This window comes from Lissotriton helveticus, chromosome 4_1, assembly GCF_964261635.1.
Source record: "Lissotriton helveticus chromosome 4_1, aLisHel1.1, whole genome shotgun sequence".
NCBI classification, from domain to species: domain Eukaryota; kingdom Metazoa; phylum Chordata; class Amphibia; order Caudata; family Salamandridae; genus Lissotriton; species Lissotriton helveticus.
In genome coordinates, this window is record NC_136063.1 from 294,955,905 (window position 1) to 294,979,082 (window position 23,178).

General features: G+C 44.2%; 1 protein-coding gene across 4 annotated transcripts in view; it reads left to right on the forward strand.

Moving 5' to 3' along the window:
• Positions 1 to 414: 414 nt before the first annotated feature.
• The window catches only part of KLHL38 (kelch like family member 38), a 58,332-nt gene continuing 35,568 nt past the window's right edge, over positions 415 to 23,178 (forward strand). For 3 of the 4 annotated variants that reach the window (XM_078686799.1, XM_078686801.1, XM_078686802.1), the window contains exons 1-2: positions 415 to 649; positions 3,172 to 4,738. In XM_078686799.1, the coding sequence (XP_078542925.1) occupies positions 3,389 to 4,738 (1,350 nt within the window). In that variant the 5' untranslated portion in view covers positions 415 to 649; positions 3,172 to 3,388. Of the gene's footprint in view, positions 650 to 3,140; positions 4,739 to 23,178 lie in introns of all 4 variants that reach the window. The other variant, XM_078686800.1, reaches the window with a different exon arrangement.

Here is a 23,178-nt window from a genome sequence, read left to right on the forward strand (position 1 = left end):
ACCGCTCCCTGCCTTTAAAGTGTTCCTTGAAAAAGCAGGTATTGAGAGCGACCTTTAGCAAACTTCCTAGAAATAAATGACACCCCTTCCTTGTTCCACGAGGCCTGTTCCCGGAATGTTCCCTTAAGCACTGGATACATCTTCTTCCCAGGAACACTTTTTCCTTTCTAAATTATTTACCACTCTTTGTCCGGCTCGCAGTAAAATGAAAATTGAAACTGTTCACTGGGATTATGGCAGTCTGTCTGTCTTTAGCTATTTTCCAAATGAGCAGCCAGAGGCTCCAGGCTTCTATTTCTAAAATGTAAACAGTTCTCGCGCGTGCGCAGAACCTGCCGCCGCATTGCTAAGGCCAAGTCACATGCACCAACAGTGCCAAGTACATCTGCGGCTATTATTAGGCCCGGAATTTAGTTTGCTGTATGTACCTCGCTGCCCCATGGTTGTTTTACAGAGCCTCAAAAAGCAGGGGAAGTGTCTTCAGAATTGAACAAAAGCAGACGCCTGTGTGGACGGATTAATCTGCCGCCGTGAGAAACACTGGGGGGTTTTCTGTCCGCAGGCGCGGCTTAGAGGCTTCTCGCAAGGTCCGCAAAACACAGTAAGGTGGGCAGCTGTGACGTCCCAGGTCGAAAGTGAAAGTTCCCGGGTAAGTCTGTCTTGTGTGCTGTGTAATTGTATTGTTCAATTAATTTGTAGGGATATTTATCCTTATGCCCAGGCTTTATTCGACCTCATAGAACGAGCTAAAACTAATACAGAATTTCGATTGTTTCCCACCCCCAACTGACCGCACTGTCTGTTTAAATAAAAGCTCTTCGTGGTTTAGTCTGAAAAATGTGAAAATGTGCATTTTTAAAAACAGCTTGCATTCGATGTTCAAATTGGTCAACTATTTTGTGTCCTTAAGGCTAGAATATTTGTTTTGTAACTGTATTGGGACCCCATGTTTTCTTTGACATCTGTAACTAAATCCTGCTTTTTGAAGTAAACAGCACTTTTGCTTTCTGGGACGTTTTGTTGTGAATTTCTTGTTATGTGTGTGGGCCTACCAGTCCCAGCATGCAAAGAGAGAATGAGTCACACCTGGCATGGGACCACTTGGAAGCTTTATAGGTCAGGCAATAGCCAAGACCTTTTGATTTTACTAAAATATGTATTATATACTTACATAGAGGGCCTTTCAACCACCGTTCTTCATCCATTCGTCTGTTCTTGTGTCTTTCACATTTTGCTTCTGCCCACTATAGCATGGGGCAGTGGGTCACCCTACCTAAGCCACTGGTTAATTTCACTTTGGGTGACTACATTTTTCTCTTTCGCAAGGAGCACATCCGCACACAAGTTAGTTCCCTTCAGTGCCAGTGTTTTTGTGTTTACTTTATAAATACTTTATTGTGGTAATTGTGTTTAGAGCATGATAGCAGAAAGCTTCTGATGCACATTCCATCTTAATCAGACCCCATCTCCTGCCGATGCTGTTGTAAATTACTTCTGGAGTGTTTTGCTTTTCTGGATGCTGCTATTTCAAAGCATACCAGATCAGATAGTGTCCATTTGCAACTGTTATGTATTAGCTGATCCTCTTTTTACTCTTTCTTTCTTTCTTTCTTTTTCTTTTATTTCTTTGTTCCATTCTTTAATTCTTGCCTTTGTTCAGTTTTCTTTTTTATTTCCTGCTGTCTATTTTTTTCCTTCTCTTGTTATTTCTTTCCATTTCACTATTTATTTATTTATTTCTCTTACCTTCATTCCTTCCTTCTATTTTCTTTCTTTCTATCCTTTTTCCTTCTCTTGTTCTTCATTCTCTTTCCATCACTTTCTTGCTTTCCTTTTCTTTCCTACTCCCTTCCCCTCTCTCTCTCTTTCTTTCTTTTTCTCCTTCCCATCTCTCTTTTCTTCTGTCTTTCTCTCCGTCTTTCTTCTCAAAGGCAAGAGGCTTCCAGCCATTGCCAGACTGATTGACTTTTTAGGTCTGTGTTAGCCAAGACCTTTTGAATTTACTAAAATTATATCTGTATCATAGTTATTTATTGGGGTTTCATCCAGACTTCATTCATTAGTCTGTGGTTGGTTTCATTCACATTTTCCTTCCACACACACCAACATGCATTAATGGAGAAATGTTTCAGTCCACTGCAGCCATTGGCTGACTTCACTATAAGTTACGGCATGCCACTCTTTCACAAGGAGTTTAGTTTAGTTTAGTTATTTAATTTGTAATGCGCAACATATACCCACATTAGGGTTTCCCGGCGCAAGGTACGCAGAGGTCGGAAGATAACAGATAGTCATGATGGTTATTTATTGAAAAGCCAAGTTTTCAGAGCCTTTCGGAACTGAGCGTAGTTTGGTTCGTTTGTGGGTATTGAGCACACCCACACACAAAGTAGTTCCCTTAAGTGCCAGGGGGTACTATGGTAAGGCAAAACTGGACAGACCAGGGATAAAATTGCAAGACATCTGCACCCAGAAAGGAGCAAAGTCCTCATACACGTTTGCAGATTAACAAAGCTCCCTGGGCCAGATGCAACAAAAGAACAATTTGCTCCTTAATCTCCTGTCTGACCAGGATGTATTCTGCAATTAAGCTTTTGTGTCATAAACTAGAATAGTCGCAAAAAGTACAAAACATATGGGTTAAACTGATTTGTAACAAACTAATATGGTACTTACTCTGCCTCTGCATCCTGGTAGATGACAGAAGATGGTACACAGATTGTTATGAAATGGTCGGTTATGAGATTTTCTGACCAGCAGGGTTTGCCTTAGGGTGCATTCAATCACAAGAATTCTTGGCCAGCAAAGTATCTACCCCATGAATGCTGCAGAACAATCTTGGGATGCTGTGTACGTTTAAGATGGCGTAGTAATCTTCTGGGGGCACCTGGAACATCTCAGATGTTAATAAATTAGCTGTAAAAATCAGGATCCTTGAAGAAAATGTTTTCTTGAGCAATATGAAAGAGTTATTTGACCCATCCTGATTTGCTTTGTCTGATATTTCATTGTATGTGATTCATGCTTGTGCTAGTATTGTGATACATTGTATGCACACCTTCGTGTTGTTAACAAAGTAAACTTGCATGATCTAATCAACAGTATTTATTTATTTTTGATTTATTTATTTTTGTAAACAGCACTCTTTACAACGTTTCTGCTTTCTGTTAGGATCACAGAAGAAGTGATTTCAATTCCTCTTGTGTCACAAAAACATATGGAAAAGTCGTTCATTGACCTCACTTGCAGTAATCCTTGTTTCCAGCTTTCCATTAAGAATTTCATTTTAGCTCAGCTCTTCAGTGTTGCAAAAACAGAGATGGAAGATATGATACAGGTTCTGTAAGGTGTGCCGTATAAATTACAGGATTCTCCCACCTAGTCCGTAATGGAAAAACAATCACTAGAGGGGTTCTTTTTCCAAGATCACAACTTTGCATTGGAACTGCTAAGGCAATTTAACATTTTCAGACAGAACGAGATATTGACTGATGTTCGTATCTGCGTTGGTGACTGTGAATTTGCCTGCCACAGAAATGTGCTTGCCTCCAGCAGCCCTTACTTTAAGGCTATGTTCTGCAACAACTTTAAGGAAAGTCATCAAGCAAAAGTGGACATCCATTGTATTGACCAGGAGACCCTGTCTCAAATCATCCTATATGTATACACTGGAGAAATTCTCATCACAGGGGAGAATGTGTTGTTGCTGATAGAGGCTGCGTCAATGTTCCAGTATCCAAAGCTATTTGAGGCCTGTTCCAAGTACCTCCAGAACCAGCTGACACCAAAGAACTGTTTGAGCATTAAAAGGTTGTCAGACATTTTATGCTGTGAGAATCTCAAGAGTAAAGCCCTGGATATGGCCTTGAAATGTTTTCCGGAAGTAGCAAACTCTGAAGACCTAAAAGAGCTCTGTGCTTGGGAACTGATTAATTATCTTGGAGACGATGATCTATGCGGAGAAGAAGAGCAGGTGTTTGAGACAATAATGGTCTGGATACAACATGACCCACAGGCAAGGAAAAGCTACATGCAGGATTTGTTTGAGAAGGTCAGGATACAGTACGTCCACCCAACATTCCTCTTCCAGTTTATTGCCAATGATCCACTTATTCAGTCCTCCCCGGTTTGTAAAAGCTACTTGGAGACGGCCCGCAAACTATTGTTTTGTCTTTCCAGCACAAATGCTCCAGATATCAAACCAATGTGGCATGCTCCGCGGAGGTACTCTCAGCAAGAGTTCATGATCAATGTGGGAGGCAGAAAGAACAGCCAGCAGACAACGAGAGACGTTCTGTTGTATGATGAAAAGACTCACCAATGGATAAGTCTTGCCAAGCTTCCACTGCGACTTTACAAGGCCACTGCAGTAGGTTTGCACAGTAACATCTATGTTTTGGGAGGGATGCCTGTCAGTAATGAGAAGCGCCAAGTGAGTTGTAATATGTACATTCTGTCTCTTAAATTGAATCAGTGGAGGATGGGGGAACCCATGCTTGTCCCCCGCTATTCCCACAGGAGTCTCACTTACAAGAACTACATCTTCTCAATTGGAGGTATTGGCAACAACCACGGGATCTTGAGTTCTGTAGAGAGATATGACACTATTTACAATACCTGGGAGGCTATGTCAAATATGCCTCTTGCTGTCCTTCATCCTGCTGTTGCTGCAAAAGACCAAAGAATCTATCTTTTCGGAGGCGAAGATTGCATGCAAAATCCTGTCCGCCTAATACAGGTAAAGCAAATGTCAATCTTCCGTATGTTTTATTAGTTATATTAATTGCACCAAGCAATACTATTTCCAATTGGAGGTAATAAAAAATTATTTGGTACTGTACTTGCCATTAAATTAGTAGATATTGTGCTTTTTTACATTAGGGAAAAATTGTATGTTGCTAAATCTTTGCATCAGTAGCTCACATGATCCAAAGCACTCGTTGACCCATGCCGATGTTGGTTATATGCTTAAGCCAAAATATATATTCAGCTGACACTAATCAAGCTGGCGTCTGCATATGCTGAAAAACACAGCAATGGAGATGGGAAAGGGTTTAACATTTTTTATAAATCCATCTTAAAATACAGAATTAAATAAGGAGCATGGTATAGGGTTTAATGTACTTTATCTGAAGCGTGTGAGACTAGAGCAGAATTTAAAAGCTCAGAAAAAAAACTTAACAGATCCAGACGAACCCAAGGGAGTAGTTTGAACATTAGAACAATCCATACAAGACAGTAGATAGCCCTATGACAGGATAAGGCACATAACCACAAGCCCTGCAATACACCTACCACAGCTGGTAGTGTTATGTGGAAAAGCTGGAGAGGAAATTACAGCTAGAAAAAACTGAGTGTATCATTTGAAGAGTAATGTCTGGCTAAACTCTGTGCTCGTTGATACTTTGAGTGGCAAAGTGTTGGTAAAAAGTACCCAACCACAGCAATATGTAAAAAATAATCAAGAGTTTGTATTATAACTTAATATAGCTATAGTAAAAGTCAACCTGAAATGATAAATATAAAAAGTAAAACACTAGGTATAAGTCATACCTGTATACATTTTGCCCAATCAGTGACATACATAATTTATCAATGCATGCAATGGCGAATCAGACCTTAGTGATGAAGGTTCATAAATCACAAGGCATATGGAAAACATATAAAAACAAATAGGTGACACATTCATGGACACTAGACATCAGATCAGAGACACTACATGTATAGTTCAACGCACCCAATTAGGATTGGTAGTATGGCCTCCTCAGGTGAAAGCAGAGGACGTGCTAATTTAGCGGGATAAAACTAAAGAAGTAAAAACAATTCAGTGGTCAGACTCTCTCTTGGTCCTGAAAAGTGCCTTTAAGAATCAAAATTGTGTACAATCAGGTCAATAATCATGGTTTAGTAGTGCGCTGAATGCTTGGTAACATACCCTGTCTGCCACCACGGAGGCAGAGAAACCGTGAAGTGAGAACAGTTAAATACTCGCACGTAGCTGAAAACAATCCGCCCGTGAGTGAGGTTAACAAGCAGCGTAGACTAGACTGCCCGGTGTTCTGCAGTTCGTCTCACAGCCAGTTCCATGTTGGAATAGCTGTGTAAACCTAATAAATACATTGCAGGGCTGTACCGTCCATAGCTGGAGGCCACAGATGCTCGGAGTGGTCCCCTGGTGGGCACCATATTGGAGGAGGCGAGCCGGCCCAGGAAAATGTGCTTCCATGACTACGCAGCTCGCCGGAGGGGAATATCAGGCCTGTGAATGAGCTGCATCCATAATGCAGTCCTATGTGCATTGTCTTCTCCCTTAGATGCTATCTAAGTATATGATCCTGCCTAAGAGGTGTCCTTCCCACCTTGAGTTAGGGCATAGATAACAGTCATCCACCTAGGCGCCATCTCTGCTGATTGTCTAAAATCTTCCTTCTAAAGCACTATCATACGTAGAAGGCTGAAAAATGTATCTAAATCAGTTGGTGTGTGTGTGCAACTGTGAGATGTGTGTAGCAAAGAGTAAAGACACTTATTGATGGGTGGGTATATGCGTCTGTGAGATGTGTGCAACAGTAGAAAAGCACTTATCGATAGCAGCTTTTCCAAAGATGCTTAAAAAAGACAAAAAAACTAAGTATTACTTCAACTTGCCACATACCCAATACCATAGCATGCTTCAAAGTACAAGGGGTAAGCCCACTCCAGCCACTGTTCATTTATTATGACACTGGCATGCAGCAGAAATTATTTTAGGTGGAAGTCAACTAAAAAAAAATATATGAGTCAGACAGTCCCAAAAACTAGACTTGGGCACAACAATAAATGCCCCCCACTAGTAAATATGAGAGCTAAACAACCATTTGCAAAGTCAAAAGGTTGAGACGGAGACCTGGACGGTTCGGCCTCTGGACCAGATCTAGTTAATGCCACGCCGTCAAGTTACCTGAGCCGTGTTCTGGACAGAGCCGGTAAAAGAGGAGGTGGGCTTGCCATTATTTATCGGATTGGTGTTAGTGGATTGGTGTTAGTACAACGCGGATTTTTACATCGCATTCCGTTACAACGGAATTTTTACAACGCAGGATCCATTACATCGGATGCCATTACAACGCATGGCATTACATAGCAGATGGTATTACAACGCATGGCATTACATCGTAAGTATAGGTAAGTATACCTTTTTTTTAAAATGTTATTAAGTTAATTTAATTAATTTAATTTAATTTAATTAATTTAAATAAAATACATTTAAAAAAAGCCATTAATTTAATTTAATAAAATAATATCTATTTAATAAATGTAATTTTAATAAAAAATGGGAATAATTTAATTTAATTAAAATAATAAAATTAACTTAATGTACATATTTTTATAATTGATATTAAATTTAATTAATTGAAATAATTTATTTCATTTAATTAATTTAATTTAAAAATGTAATTAATGAAATACAATTAATTTAATTTATTAAATATATTTTAATTAATTTAAAAATGGTAAATATAATTTAATTAACCCAAAACACAAACCCCTGTACCCCAAAACACAAACCCTGCCCTAAAACCTAAAAACACCCCTGTACCCCAAAACCCAAACCCTGCCCTAAAACCTAAAAAAAACCCTGTACCCCAAAACCCAAACCCTGCCCTAAAACCTAAAAACACCCCTGTACCCCAAAACCCAAACCCTGCCCTAAAACCTAAAAACACCCCTGTACCCCAAAACCCAAACCCTGCCCTAAAACCTAAAAACACCCCTTTACCCCAAAACCCAAACCTTGCCCTAAAACCTAAAAACACCCCTGTACCCCAAAACCCAAACCCTGCCCTAAAACCTAAAAACACCCCTGTACCCCAAAACCCAAACCCTGCCCTAAAACCTAAAAACACCCCTGTACCCCAAAACCCAAACCCTGCCCTAAAACCTAAAAACACCCCTGTACCCCAAAACCCAAACCCTGCCCTAAAACCTAAAAACACCCCTGTACCCCAAAACCCAAACCCTGCCCTAAAACCTAAAAATACCCAAACACCCCAAAACATATACCTCAGTACCCCAAAACATATACTCCTATACTCATACTTATTTAAAAAATTACTTAAATTAATAAATTTAATTTATAATATTTAAAAACATAAATAAATATTTTTATTTATTTTTATTTATAATTAATAATAATTAAATCAATTATATAATATTAAATAAAAATTTTTTTTTTATATACTTACCAATACTTACGATGTAATGGTATGCGTTGTAATACCATCTGCTATGTAATGCCATGCGTTGTAATGGCATCCGATGTAATGGATCCTGCGTTGTAATAGCTGCGTTGTAACAGCATTACTACGTAAAAGTTGCGTTGTAAGTGATACACACCTTATTTATCATGCCTCCATCCGGGGATCATTTCAGGCGGTGTCCTCACAAACGTGTGAGGCACTGGGGTTTAAGCTATCAATGTCAAATCACCAAACTTTCCAGGGCTGCCTCCTGTAAAGACCACCCGGATCCAGGTCCCAGTTCCTCGAAACAGTGGGTATTATCTTGGAGGAAGCCCTGTGTACTAAATCCTTTACAGCACTAGGAGATTTTAATTTCCACTTAGAAGGTAGCTCAGACCTGGACACTCTAGCCCTGGTTGAAGCAATGCAGGCGGCGGGACTTACTCAGGTGGTAATGGGGGCCACGCATACAGCAGGGCACACTCGGGATGGTCTTTTTACGAACAATCCTGACTTACAGTTTGTCCATACTGAGTCCATGGCCTGGTCAGATCACTCAGTTGTGCTATTCAACATCCAAACGCCCCAGCTGGATAGGGCCAGGCAGGATAGGAAGTCAGCTAAGCTGTACAGACCCTGGAAAGATCTTGATGGAATGGCATTGGAGGATCGGCTTACATCCTCTATGATCACTCTGCCAGCAGATGTAAATGAAGCTGCAGAGAGGTACACAGATTGGATAGATCGAGCATGTACCATCTTAGCTCAGCCTAAACTTTGTTGCCCCACTCGTACAGTACCATCTGCTCCCTGGTTCTCCAATGACCTACGAAAATATAAGGTGATCTGTAAAAAACTAGAGCGAGTTTGGCGTACGGCTTACCTTCAGGCAGACAAAATCAAGCTCAAAGCCAGTCAAAGGATTTACAAAGAAATGATTAGGAATGCCAAAGGCACTTATTTTACTGATCGGATTGAGGGAGCCAAGAAGTCTACTAGGGAACTCTTTGACACAGTCACCAGTTTGGTCACTCCCAAGTCAGAGATCGTTCCTCCAAGCTTGGAACTTTGTGAGACTCTCGCCAAGTTCTTCTCAAATAAAGTGGAACTAATCTTCACGGCACTCGAGCATCAAGTGGGGTTGACTCTTCTTGAAGGGACACACAGGACCCTCTTGGTCAATCCACACGAGGCAAAACTCTCTGGGTTCTGTCCGGTGAACTTGGAAGAGATTAAAAAATTGCTTCATGCAACTAAATCAGGTTCGCCTCAAGATCCCTGTTCAGCGTCAGTTGCAAAGTTGGCAGCTACCCCTATATCGTGTATTCTCGCAGACCTATTTAACCAGATGTTTGACATCGGAGAATATCCAACATGCTGGAAACAAGCATCAATTGCCCCACTGCTTAAAAAACCTACTCTCGATATTTCAGACCCCAATAGCTATCGGCCTATAGCTAGGCTACCACTGCCAGCTAAACTTATCGAGAAGGTTATGAATGCACAGCTCTGTGCCTTTCTCAGGACCTCTCAGTGTTTGGACACAGCCCAACACGTGTTTAGGGAAGGTCACAGTACTGAGACTGCTCTGATCAAATCTACTAAAGAGATCAGGAAGGCGCTGGATGCAGGGGGACGTACAGCTTTGGTACTCCTCGATCTTTCCGCGGCCTTCGACACGGTCCACCACAGCATTCTGGTGGATCGTTTAGAAGGCTGCGGGATCCAGGGGATGGCCCTGGGCATTTTGAAATCTTTCCTTGCCGATAGGGTCCAGGTGGTGTCCCTGGGAGATTTTGAGTCTAGACCTTTCAAACTCCCAGGGGGGGTCCCACAGGGCTCATCCCTTAGCCCCACCTTATTTAATATTTATGTCTCTTCCCTCGCCCCGGTGATTCGGTCATTTGGATTTGAGTTAACATCGTACGCAGACGATACTCAGATCGTGGTATCTCTGCTCCCGGTGAGAGAAGAAGGCATAGCTGCCAGGTTCCAGGACTGCATGACTGCGGTTAGTACGTCGATGGCAGGTAACTGCCTAAAACTGAACTCCTCTAAAACCGAGGTTCTACTCTTTGGTGCTGATGTTAGTTTCTGGAGCCCTAAATGGTGGCCCGACGATATGGGAGCTCCACCCATTCCGGCAACGAAGGTAAAGAACCTGGGAGTTCTCATTGACAGTCAACTATCCTTCAAACCGCAAGTCAATGCATTAACCTCCTCCATTTACTGGATTATGAAAACTATTAGGAAGGTTCTCCCCTTCCTACCGGACAGTAGCAGGAAAACTGTGGTGACAGCACTTGTGCTCTCCCGCCTTGACTACTGCAACAGTCTCTTCCTGGAAGCTCAGCAGGGGCTGCTTAATAAACTGCAGGTGATGCAAAATGCGGCCGTACGTCTGATTACTGGTCTGCCCAAGTTTGTGCCGGTGGCTCAGGAACTAAGGAAACTGCACTGGCTTCCGGTGCGCAAACGGATAATGTTTAAATCATTGTGTATTGTGTACAAGGCTGTTCATGGACTGGGTCCATCTTTCCTCCAACAGCACTTCCAACTGTACACGCCAGGCAGACAGCTGAGGTCGGCCAACAAAGGGCTAGTGAAGACAACTCGGATCAGGAAAGCACAATGGGGAGGCAGAAGCTTCATCTCTGGAGCTTCCACCGCCTGGAATGCCCTGCCCTTGGCCTTGAAGCAAAGTACGAACCTGATGGCCTTCAGGAAAAATATTAAAACCTGGCTTTTTGGCCTTTAGAACCGGACTGTCACCTTGGGGAGATATCATTTCAGTGCCAGGACACCGCTCGGTAACAGCGCGCTTTACAAATGGTATAAATAAAAGGTTGATAGTGATCACCAGACTTATTTGTCAACGCTTGTTTTGTCATTGCTTATGCAAACCTTTATTGTTTGGGGCGCTGCTGAACAATTGCTAAAACTAATTCCCTAAAGGCAAAAACACCTTTTATCTCAAGAAGCACACATTCACATAGTAGTCCCTGCAACTTTGTGCACAGGCATGTTGCTTGTAAAAATTTAGAGCGCTATCTCTCACAGTAAAGTTAGCCACTGGCATGAGTAGCCATACCCATTGCCTCGTGCTGCACGGGTGGAAGAATAATGTGAATGACACAACAGAACCCCTACTAATATTTTTTTTAAATGGGTGTTCGCGCCTAGAGGCACAGGAAACCGTTACAGGGAGCCTTGCTGAAAAGGGGAGACTCCTCTTCTTTCCAACAGAGCCTACCTGAAATATGGTGAGGCATTGGGGAAATAAAAAACCCCATTGAAGCACATGAAAACACTCACCACCTGGTTCCTCCGCATTCGATGGCGGAATATGTGACATCACCATGCCAACATCACAGATGGGTGAGGGGGCCTGGGATTCTGATTCAGACACACCCACCATTTTTTATCTTTTTTTTTTTAAAAAAGGAGTCCTCCAGTGTAATGCCTTTTATGGTTTAAATCTCTTTATTGGTTTTCGAATGGCATATAAAAACAGGACCTCCAGCTCCTGGGGGACAATGCAAGTAAGACAGTATACAGCCTGCGAGGTAAGTTTTACAGAGTAAATGCTGGGAGCAGGTCAACAAGTGAGGGTTCCCAACAGGGGAAGAAAATCAAAACCCAAACCCCCCCCCCCTCCCTCCCCCTGAACCCTCCCTACCCCCCCCCCCCACCCCCTATCCACCATTGCTAAGGGGAAAAAGGGAAAAAGAACAAAGGGGAATAAGGCCGCGCCTGCCACTTTCAACGTGCTTGCCTAGATTTATGTTTCGCAGGGATCTGCGTGTCAGCCAACCTTAAGAGCCTCAGATAGCGAGGGCAAGACAGTTCCGGGAATTCCGCCGTGAGAAGGGTCATGAAGGGGCGCCACAGTTCGGGAAACTCATCCCCCTTACCCGCCAATGAGAGGGACAACTTTTCCATCCCTATAATCCGCCAGAGTCTCTGTAACCAACCCGAGTGGGGCGGCGCATGTAGAGAGCGCCAGTGTGCGAGTATGTTCTGAGTGGCAGCCCCTAGGGCTATAGCTATCAGGCGGCCTCTCCTGGACTTCAAGGGGTACATCAGTGGGTTGGGTAAGCCTAAGAGTATGTATGCTGGAAAGCGGGGAAGCTGCGTGTCTAAATGAGAGTCTATTTCATCGAGGATCGTGGTCCAGTAAGGTTGGATGCGATCACAACTCCAGAGGAGGTGCTCCAGGGTACCTAACTCCCCACACCCCCTCCAGCATCGGTCGCTAATGTGAGGGTCGACACAATGGAGACGCTCTGGTGTATAGTACCAATAGGTGGCTACCTTGGTCATTGTTTCCGTGAGGCCTGTATGGTATGCTGAGTATCGGGCCCTATAATAAATTCCGGTCCACTCTTTATGTGAAAGGGATCTACCCAACTCCCTCTCCCACCGTGCAAGTGTAGGCGGAGGCCGAGAGCAAGTGTTTGTATAGGTCGGATATGAGCTTTTTGTCCGAGTGGCGGGTGATCAACCATCTCTCATAGGGGGTCAGGAGGCGCTGGGCACCCAGTTTGATCTGTGGTTGGAGTGCCCAGTGTCTAAGCTGTAAATAGCGCATTCTCTCTTTCTCCGTGATCTGTGGGAACGATAGAATGCCCCGGAGGTCGAATAGGTGGCCTAGGGCCCGGCATGGGGAGGGGCGCCAATCCGCGAATGCCCTAGGATCTAGCCCCAGCGTGAAATCAGGGTTGTCAAAGAGGGGATTTAGAGGGGAAGGGAACGACGTCAGTTCGCACGCCGTGGCGGTACAATCCCAGATCTCCAGGGTGGTGCCTGTGATATAGGAAGCGTAGAGGTTGGGAGGTCTATGCTTCTTCCTGAGGAAGGGGATCCCCTGCAATGGCATACCCGCAACCGCCTGGTCCTGGAACAACCAGTGTTTTTCGGACTCTGGACGCTGCCACTCAACTAAGTAGCGGAGCTGCACCGCGTTAAAGTAGAGCTGCAAATCTGGGACACCAACCCCACCCTGCTCCGCTGGAAGGACAGCCACTGCACGCTTAAACCGTGGCTTACGTCCTTGCCAAATAAATTGCGACAGTTCAGACTGTGTTTGTTGGATCCACCCTGAGGAAGGAGTGTCATTTTGATTGCTGCTATCCTTCCAAGCCACGAGAAGGGGTAGTGTCTCCATCTACCCAGTTCCCTCCGAATCAAGGTCCGCAGACGTTCGTAATTAGCCGCGACCGTATCTGGTATGGTTGGGCCCAAGAGGACCCCCAGGTATGGAACTGAGGTGGTAGACCACTGAATAGGGTGCTCCTCTTGCAAGCAGGTCAGTGTAGACGCTGACAAAGAGATATTGAGGTCGACCGACTTGTCCATGTTAATCTTAAAGCCCGAGGCCTGCGCGAAGACTTGTAATTCCACAAAGAGGGCCCTCATGGACTGGAGGGGGTCGGCAAGAGACAGCAGAATGTCATCAGCATAAAGGCTGATTTTATGCATGTCCGCCCCAAACTTGATCCCTGTAATGCAAGGGTGGTTCCGAACTCTCCGCGCAAGGGGCTCCATATAGAGCGCGAAGAGAAGGGGCGAAAGAGGACATCCCTGCCGGGTGCCTCTCTCTATGCAGAAGCGGGAGGAGGTCTGACCATTAACTCGTACCATAGCTTGGGGCAGGTGATAGCAATTGAGGATGCGGGTACACAAGGTATCTCCAAAACCAAACCCGCGCAAAACCTGCTCTAGGTAGGGCCAGTGGACCCTGTCGAAGGCCTTCTCCGCATCTATCGCCAGGAGCATGCACTCTGGCCGCACCCGGGAGGCAACTTCTATGAGGTGTAGGACTCTTTTGGTGTTGTCGCTCATTTGGCGTTGGGAGATAAAGCCTGGCTGGTCCGGTTCTACCAATTGAAGCATATAGGGTCCGAGCCGTGATGCGAGGATGCTCGTATAGAGCTTAAAATCTATGTTTAAAAGGGAGATTGGCCTATAAGCACTGCAGCTAGTGGAGTCCTTCCCGGGTTTTGGGATGACCGTGATCGAGCCTTCTAACATCTCGGCCGGTATCGCGTCGGGCTGGCCAAAGGAATTGAAAAGGTCACGTAACAGAGGGGCCACTTGGCTACAAAAGGTTTTGTAAAAGGCCGCAGAGTACCCATCCGGGCCAGGTGATTTCCCTAACTGGAGGCGGGAGATTGCCGCGACGACCTCCTCCAGTCCAATAACCCGATCCAGGCTGGCGGCCTGCTCCGGGCTCAGGGACGAAAGTTGTGCCTCCTCTAGGTATTCAAGACTGTGTTGCAAGTCAAGGGAGTCACCGGAGTAAAGCGTGGCGTAAAAGTTGCGGAAGGCACCTGCTATGGCAGCATCGTCAGAGGTGAGGTCGCCCTCGTAATCGTATAGCTTGAACTCCCTGTCGCTGTCGCACTCCCGCAACTTATGAGCCAATACCTAGCCGCACCTGTCCTCTCCTGTATAATAGGAGTGCCGAAGGCGCAGGGCTGCATATTCAGTTTTGTCTTGGTCCAAGGCGGCTAGCTGCTTCCGCTCGGTGCACAGTTGGCGCCAGGCCCTGGCGGCACCCGTGCGCTGGTGCATCTGCTCCAGCTCAGCAATGCGTTTCGTAAGCTCAGCTCGTTTTTGGGCCCGATCTTTGTTGATAGCCGAGGAGATCGCAATGAATTCACCTCGTAGCACTGCTTTAAGTGCCAGCCAATGCGTCGCTAGGGTCGTGTCTTGGTAACGAGGAAGTGTGCAATAGCTGTCTTGATGCGGTCTGTGATGGTGTTCTGGTGTAAAAGTGAATGGCGAAGCCGCCAATGCCGCTGCGGCAACTTCGTGAGGGGGAGGAGGAAAGGTGTAATGTCTTTTAATCCATCTACAGTGTCGGGTGGTGGCTGGCGGACATACTGGGGAGTTAGTGAAGGCGTTGGCAACCAAATAGAGAAGGCAACTGCTTTCTCCACCATGTACAGAATGATATCACATACATCAAGGGTTTAGAAATAGATTTAGTGGTTTTACATCAGGTCTTGAAAAAACATACAAATGTGACTAGACCTGCCGGTCTACTCAACCTATTTGTAAATCTCTTGACCCATAAACTGGTTTCAAATGATGTACCTTTGGGCAAATATTTTATTCAAGGAGCCGCCATTTTCTTCATTATCCCATATGAGAGTACCTCCAAATGTGCTAGTTCAGCATGTCTGCTGTACAAAAAACTATTGTTTGATTTAATAGACTAAACTTTTTTTCATATATAATACAAATCTAGCCACATTTAGGATACACATGACCCCTGACTTGCCTCTCAGTTCATTAGGCACACTGTCATTTGCAATCAGCAGATTTTACATTAAAAACGGCCAAGCTTTCCCACTGACATGTGGCTTTACTGATAAAACTATATAGTGTACAAACAATAATATTTGTAAATAGTTCCTACAAATATGTGTCATTTACACATCACCAAGTAAAGTGTTCTGGTTTGTTTTGCTCCTATTTAACCCCTTGTTTGCAAAAAACTTCTTAATTTCTAACAAAGTTGCTTTTGTAATTCCTGATATATTTTGAAATATTTTTAATATTAGTTTACAGGCTATTTATTTAAATTTTATGTGTTAGAGAAAAATAACTGACATCTTCAGACAGCTCACTTGACAAAAACCTCTAACCAGTAAGAAAGAGAAAAATAAACTTCATTTTCCATTGCAATTAGTTAAAAGACAAACTGACATTTGACCTCTTTCCCTGAACAGACAGCAAATGTGTCAAAATAAAAACAAGATATAATGGCCTCTTTATTGCTCATTCACCTTCTGAATGAAAATAACACCTGTTCCTTTCCAGCCAAGGTTGACTAACCATGTTAGGACTAGTAGATGCTAAAAATAGCTTGTTTACTCACAATTGTGAGCGGGTGAGAAAAATAAGACATACCTGGCATTTATTTAGTCCTCACAAAAGCCTAATAGTAGAGTAGATACATTTTAGTAACTCATGTGACAAATAACATACACCAATTTCCAGCCGCGGCCGGTGGTGGGAGTACCTGCCGGGCAGTGATGTGGGGAGGGGGAGGGGCAGGGTGGGGGGTAGTAACGTATGGATTATGGAGTTTAACAGGTAAGTAAACATATAAATAAATAAAACGAATTTCGTTACGTGCACTGCATCACCAAATGCGTTGCAGTGCACGTAACGAAATTCGTTTTATTTCTTTATATGTTTACTTACCTGTTAAACTCCATAATCCATATATTACTACCCCCCACCCTGCCCCTCCCTCTCCCCACGTCACCGCCCAGCAGGTACTCCCACCACCGGCCGCTGCTGCCAATTTCACTTTGACATCTTCTTCAACAGTGTTAATTTGAAGCAGATGTTTTCTTTAGGTGTTCATCATTTTCTCACATCACATAGAAATTATTCGGCCCCTCCTCTCATTACTAAACTGCGTAAGCTTGGTGATGTTTTGGGGCATTTGGGTATGCAAAACTCTCTGCCACACTATCTCAATGGGGTTGAGTTGTCCATTCAAAAATCCGGATTCTTTTATTTTTCAGTTGTTCACTTGTAAACTTACTTTTGTGATTTAGATCTTTGTCCATAATCTAGTTTCGGCTAAGTATTAGCTATTGGGTAGGCGGTCTCACATTTTCTTGTAGGCTTCTGAAATAGAGAGGAATCTATGGTGTACAAAATGATTGTTAGTCATTTACGTCTTGCTGCAAAGTGGACCTAAACTATCACCCTACACCAGCTTAGCCTTCGTTTGGAGGTTTTTATGCAATACACAGTGTTTGGTTTTCCAAATATTGTGTTGTGCATTACGGTATAACAACACCAATTTGGTCTCATCTGTCTAGATTACATTGTCCCATATGCCTTGTGGTTCGTTCGGGTGCTGGTTTGCAAACTTAGCGAATAAAGAACAAGGGTTCCTTGTGGAGTTAAACAATCTAGAAATAATTAAATGAAACTTTCAATAAATGTACCGTGTCAGTCATTGATATGAATTAACAAACATACTTCAAGCAAAAGAATAAGTGCCTATGGTCATAGAGCAAACTTAAGTGTATGCCATTTACTTCATCATGACTATGCTCAGTGCTCAATTGATCATACAGTGCAGAAGAACTTGAAAAAATATGAAAGTGTGTATGAAACCAAAAAAATAGGCGTTTGCAGAGACGCTACCATCATCTTCACTTGTAATCTTATTCTTGACCCGGCGATGGTGAACCTCTTTTTTAATGTCATCTACTTAAGTTTGCTCTTTGGCTATAGTCACAGTATTCTTTTGCTTAAATTATGTTTGTTAATTCATATTAATGATTGACTTGGTAAATCTATTGACTGTTTAATTTTATCATTCTACATCTATAGATTGTTTGATCTAATTATTGCACAAGGAACCATTGCTCTTTAGTGCTTGGTTGCCCCTGGTTTCAGGTAAAACGGAAAGCTCTTTTCCTTATTTACTCTTTTTGCATACTTAAGCAATGCAGCAATGTTCTTCCTGGAGACACAGTGTTATCTCTCTCTAGAAGTCGATGTAGACTGTATTTGTTCACATGTTCCTAATAGTAGAATCACAGAGGCCTGCATATTCCTGGATGTGGCTTTGAAGTTCTTTGCAAAGTATAAGAGCATCGTATGACCTGATATGGGGTTAATTTGCTGGGATCCCACCCCAGATAGATTGGGAACTTTGTCGAACTTTCTCTAGTTGTAAATAATCTAATTGTGGAATGATGGTCCAAATGTGGTTTGGAAAAAGCTTTGAAACCCTTCCCGTACTAATGAGCAGCATTGTTTCCTTTGCAGAGGCTGCCATTTTGACCCTGAATGCTCCAGACAAAACGTTGTCTCTATGTTATACCTATTTTGTGGCATTCCTGATGATCAAGTTATTATTTGCGCCTGTTTGTCAGTGCCTCAGTTAAATGGCCACCTTAAGTGACACTGAATAGTAAGGATGCACTTACCTTTTCACAAAAGGCTCCTGGATTCTATGTCAGGCCCAGAGGTGAGGATTGTGCTTTAAACTCTCTTTGCTTTTTATTATAGCAGCCATTTTTTAAACAAATGTTTTAACTTGGAAATGCCCAAACAAACTACCAGTCCCATGAGTCTCTGGAAGTGGTATAAACCAACAAACAATCGCATAACAATAGTAGTCCATTTTAACATCCAATCAGGCCCCTCCCGCATCTGTAATAGTCCTTCCTTCCTGTAGGGCCTCCCCTTTCTTCTCTGCTCGCAGCTACAAGCTAAGTCATTTTCCTCTTCTCCTGTGCATGTATGTCAGCGGGCGTTATTATTCCTATTTAAAACGGCCGTGTGAACGCTTCGCGCTCCTCTGTGGCTGATAATTAGGCGTGGCTCATCGCTGCGGTCCTCCGCCCACCGGTGGCACTGTAATCTGCACCCACGACGCTCGATTCCTTTTAGTTTAAACTCTGACAGGATTGAAATCGCTCGTCCGGTAGCAGCCTCAATCCCGGAGCCTTGGGGTCTGGAGGGTTAAGTCCCATGAAATGGGGTCTGTACTATCAAAGAAATTACTTGCCTGACATTGCAGGGTCAGCATTGAATGCTCATAATGCCCCTCTGGCACCACAAGGGTCATCACGAGGGAACACACTCCCAAACCATTACCCCCAACACTAAAACAGGGGTGAGTGTTTCCCTGGCATAGACCATTATTGTGCAGCTCTGCCCACAGCAAATCCTTCACTGTACCGTCAGTCCTTAATTAGCAGCCCTCTGACTGCCATATTGACCTTGTGAGGGCCGTGTCACATTAGTGGCACTTGTCCTAGACATAGACCTAGATTTCCCCCAATTCAAATGGCGCCATAACATTCCCCATGGAGGCCTCAGGGGATGTCTATGAGGATCCCTTAGCATACCTGCCTTGGACTGATGATTTTTATAATGCTGTTGACGCCTCCATTTACTGGGCAGTGGTAGAGGCACCAGGCCGTGGACGAGGACATGGGCCCCATGGAGGAGCGCTTTGTGCAGCTCATCGCGTGTGAATGCGCCAAAAAGCCCCAAGCAGCGCCAAATGCGCCAGGACCTTCCTCTGTGCCCCCAGCACCACTGGGTGCAGACTTCATGCCGGCGAAATGTCCCTGAGAGGAAGGTGTTGACCTAGGTGCCTTTGCCTGGCTAAAGCAAGATGATGAGTCACCCTCTGATGAGGAAGTAGGGTCCTCCAGACCATGGCACCCATCCCAGCGAGGCAACCCCTGCTTCGGCAGGTTCAGATATGCTGGATCCTGATCAGATCCTCCACCCACGGTCAGCCGAGTGGGTCCCCTGTGATAAGGTGGCCAACCGCCTCCGTAGACCACTGGAGAAAGAGGCTCATAGCTGTTCACTGCCCAGTTTGGAAGGGAAGGTTGCCCTAACCACCGACATATCCATCATCCATCTGGTATTTGCAAAGCGGGGAGTAATCACCCCTAAGGGCACTAGGAATGGCCACCTGCCTAGCCACATTCATAAAATACCCAAAAAAGGGCATAGACCTGGCCTGGAGAGCTTGCCAGGACAAGCTATTAGACACCATCGGACCATTGACCATGATCCTGGACATGGCAGAGGATGCCAAGGCTTCGGGTTCCATGATCTCAACTGTGCACTGTCTACGGAATGCCGGCATTCACTGTTGTCAAGTTGTACCTTAAACCTGGGTACCTCGCCACTTCCAAGGCAGATGCGGTGGCCCAAGGGGGACTCTTCAGGGTACCCTTTATAAAGTTTGTGAATACATCCACTTCCTTGGACATCTATAAAGCGGATGTATCCATCCCGGGTTTTCCAAGGGGCCGTCGTGGTAGGGGCCACTTATCCAGCCGGATTACATTCCAAACCTTCCCTAGAGGGCAAGGCTCCAGGTGAGGCTAATAAAAAGATTAATCCTGCTTCCCAAACTTCTACCCCACCAAAGGCCAGCACTTTAGAATCAGAGGCTTTAAACCAGAGCAGGTGCTCTTGGTATATTAATGGGATTTCCACCACCTCGAAAGGAGTGTAGTCATCCGGAGGTTCCTCTATTTTGTAATAGTGGAACTCGTGTGTGACAGCGTTTGCTGCTGGAAAGTTTATCCATGAATAGAATACCTCTGTTTGCCGATATTCATGTGCCTCAATTACGAATATGAATATGTACCACCTCTCGATGTCAGTCCATTTTCTATAAGTTTAAGAGTTATAGTTTTTCTTATGTTGACCGGGATGAGTATTGCATCCGGGTCACTCTGTAGGAGACTATTGTCATCCTCTAGGAGTCGAGCTGCCATTCTAGCTGCCTCCCTTTCTTCTTCACTTTCCCCCATGTTACTGGCAGAAAGGTTTTTGTTGCAGATCAAGTTTCAAGGAAACAAAGATTAGGTGCACAATATTTTGGAACACTGTATCCTTCAACGTTGAATAAACCAAAAACTATACATAGAAATCTCTTCCTACTAAGTTTCGGCTGATTTTTAACCTTTGACCCACTCCAGACGTCTTTGGAGTATTTACGGGAGAAAGGGTCTGTGTGAAAAAGCACGACTGAGTTACTATAACGTCTTGCGTTAGATTTATCGCCTTACCAAACGTTGGGCGCCATGTAGTGTAGTTCCTATAGTCCCAATAGGCTCTGCGCATTGGAATAATATCTTCAGTAGTGTAGACGTAGGACTGAGGTTATCTAGGTCTCTACTGACTATATTAGACTTAAGTTTTTGCCAGCTAGCTCAGGGTTCACTAGAAACTTTCTCGAATAAGCGAGGAGGAGTTTAACCTCCCTGGATAGACAAGAAGGGATTTAGTTTCTGACAACCATAAAACATGACAACTTTGCTCTCCCTGAATAAGAGTGTATCTCTAGAGTCGTGTGAAAACAAAAGACAGCTATTTCACTCAGTCAAAGGTGCTTACTTAGTTTCACCAGATTGCAGAGAAAAAGAGAGACGGGCGTTTTCAATAAAAGATGTTATTTATTGAGCAGTCTCTTGCCTCATACAAGAGAAATGAATTGCTACAATTGCAATACTTGTAGTAAAGTAAAAAGCATACAGTAAAAGCAGGATTATGAAATAATACTGTAAAAGCATGGATATGGTTTCTTAGCCATATGATACTTTAAAATGGATAAAATAGATACATACATATATACATTGACTAATCGTACTCAACTGGTGCTTCTAACTACGCCTACCCCGGTGTACCTGACCTAAGCCTAATACGTGGGAAGGAGTAAGTAAGTAGCAGTTTAAGTTAAGTTTGTTTTGCCAAGAATCTGACTCAAGAATTCTCTGTAAGGGTTTAGTCAGTTCAGTACCTGGGTAATAGAAGGCAGGAGGGCTGGTATCTCTCTCTCAGGACTCGGTATCCCAGTCACCCGCAAGGGTAAGCTGGAAACGCCGGAGGCTGGATTTCTCGGCAAGAGAAAAGACAGCGTCTTTCTCAGCGCGTCAAAAGGGAGGGGCAGCGTCCGTGGGCTCTCGCATCAGCTGGGCTCTTCGGAAGTAGTAGCTGCTCTGCTTCAGGATTACCACCGTGTGTTTGCTTAAGGCAGCGTTGGTATATTTATACCTGAAAGGTGCCGGGTTTGACGTAAGGATGGACATAAGACGTCAATAAAGATGTCACTAAGAACTGGTCGTTCTTACAGTGCTTTACAGGAGTTCTCGGACGAAATCAAAACAATAGCAGCGGGGATTTCCCAGGTTGCTGGAGGCTTGGATTTGTTTAAGAACTCAGTGTGCTTTCTAGGGGGCTGGAGGAGTAGGCTTGCTTAATGTGACAGCATGCGCTATGACTGAATTATGAAAAGGGTTTCCATGCCGTTGTAGGGATATTATTGATTTATAACCGGACAAGGGCAGAGAATAGGAATATTGATTCAGGTACCTAGATAAACACACTACACCCAACCCGAACAATTCCACTGATTATTCACCTGTCTTCTATGGCACAAGTGGGGGTCAGACTAGCATCTTTCATCCACGCCTAGGGAAGATCACAACGGATGCTTGGGTCCTACAACCGGTTCAAGGGTTTCAGATAGAGTTTTATGGTAATCCCTTTCAGATGAATTGACCCCGTCCAATCCAATTCTCTTCAAGTGCAGCCGCACTGACAGACGCCGAGGTCTACACTTTGCTGATCAAACGGGCTATTCAACCAATGACCAATCACCCCCACAGCTTTGTCAGCAACCTTTTTTCTGGTGGACAAGTCCAAAGGGGGTCAACGGCCAGTGATAAACCTACGAGAGTTCAACAAATGGCTAGTGTGCCGGCGTTCCAAAATGGAGGGCATCCACCTCCTGCGAGATGTTCTTCGCCCATCCGATTGGATGGCTCGCTTAGATCTCAATGACTCCTGTCTGGCAATCCCCATCTTTCCACCTCACAGGTGGTTCCTTCATTCTATTTGGTGTCATCAGGCGTTCATGTTTTCAAGCATTCCCTTTGGACTCTTCTCCGCCCCTTAGTGTTTCACCAAGGTCCTCAAACTTGTGGTGGAATACCGTCGGACGCAGGGAATACGTATCATTATCTATTTAGACATCATGCTCCTAATGGACCAGTGTCCCCATCAGCTGTCAGTCTAGTTGCAGACCACAGTAGATCTCATGAAAAGCCTGGGATTCATGATCAGTGAATCAATGTCCCTTCTGGTTTCCTCCCATAGAGCAATTTTATTGGGATTCACAATAGACTCCATCATCCTCTTCCCTCAGTATGCCATCTCAAAAGATTACAAAAATCAGGCACAAACTGCAGTGAACCCTGGTGAAACCGCGGACCTCTTTTTGACAGATTGCCAGCCAAGTAGGGCTCCTGCCCTCTTCGATTGAGGCCATCTTTCCGAACCCTTTGCATTATCGGGCCCTACAGTGACTCAAGGCATCACACCTTCGCAGGGGCCTTACCTACTCTCAGACAGTCTCCATCACAGACGAAGTTCG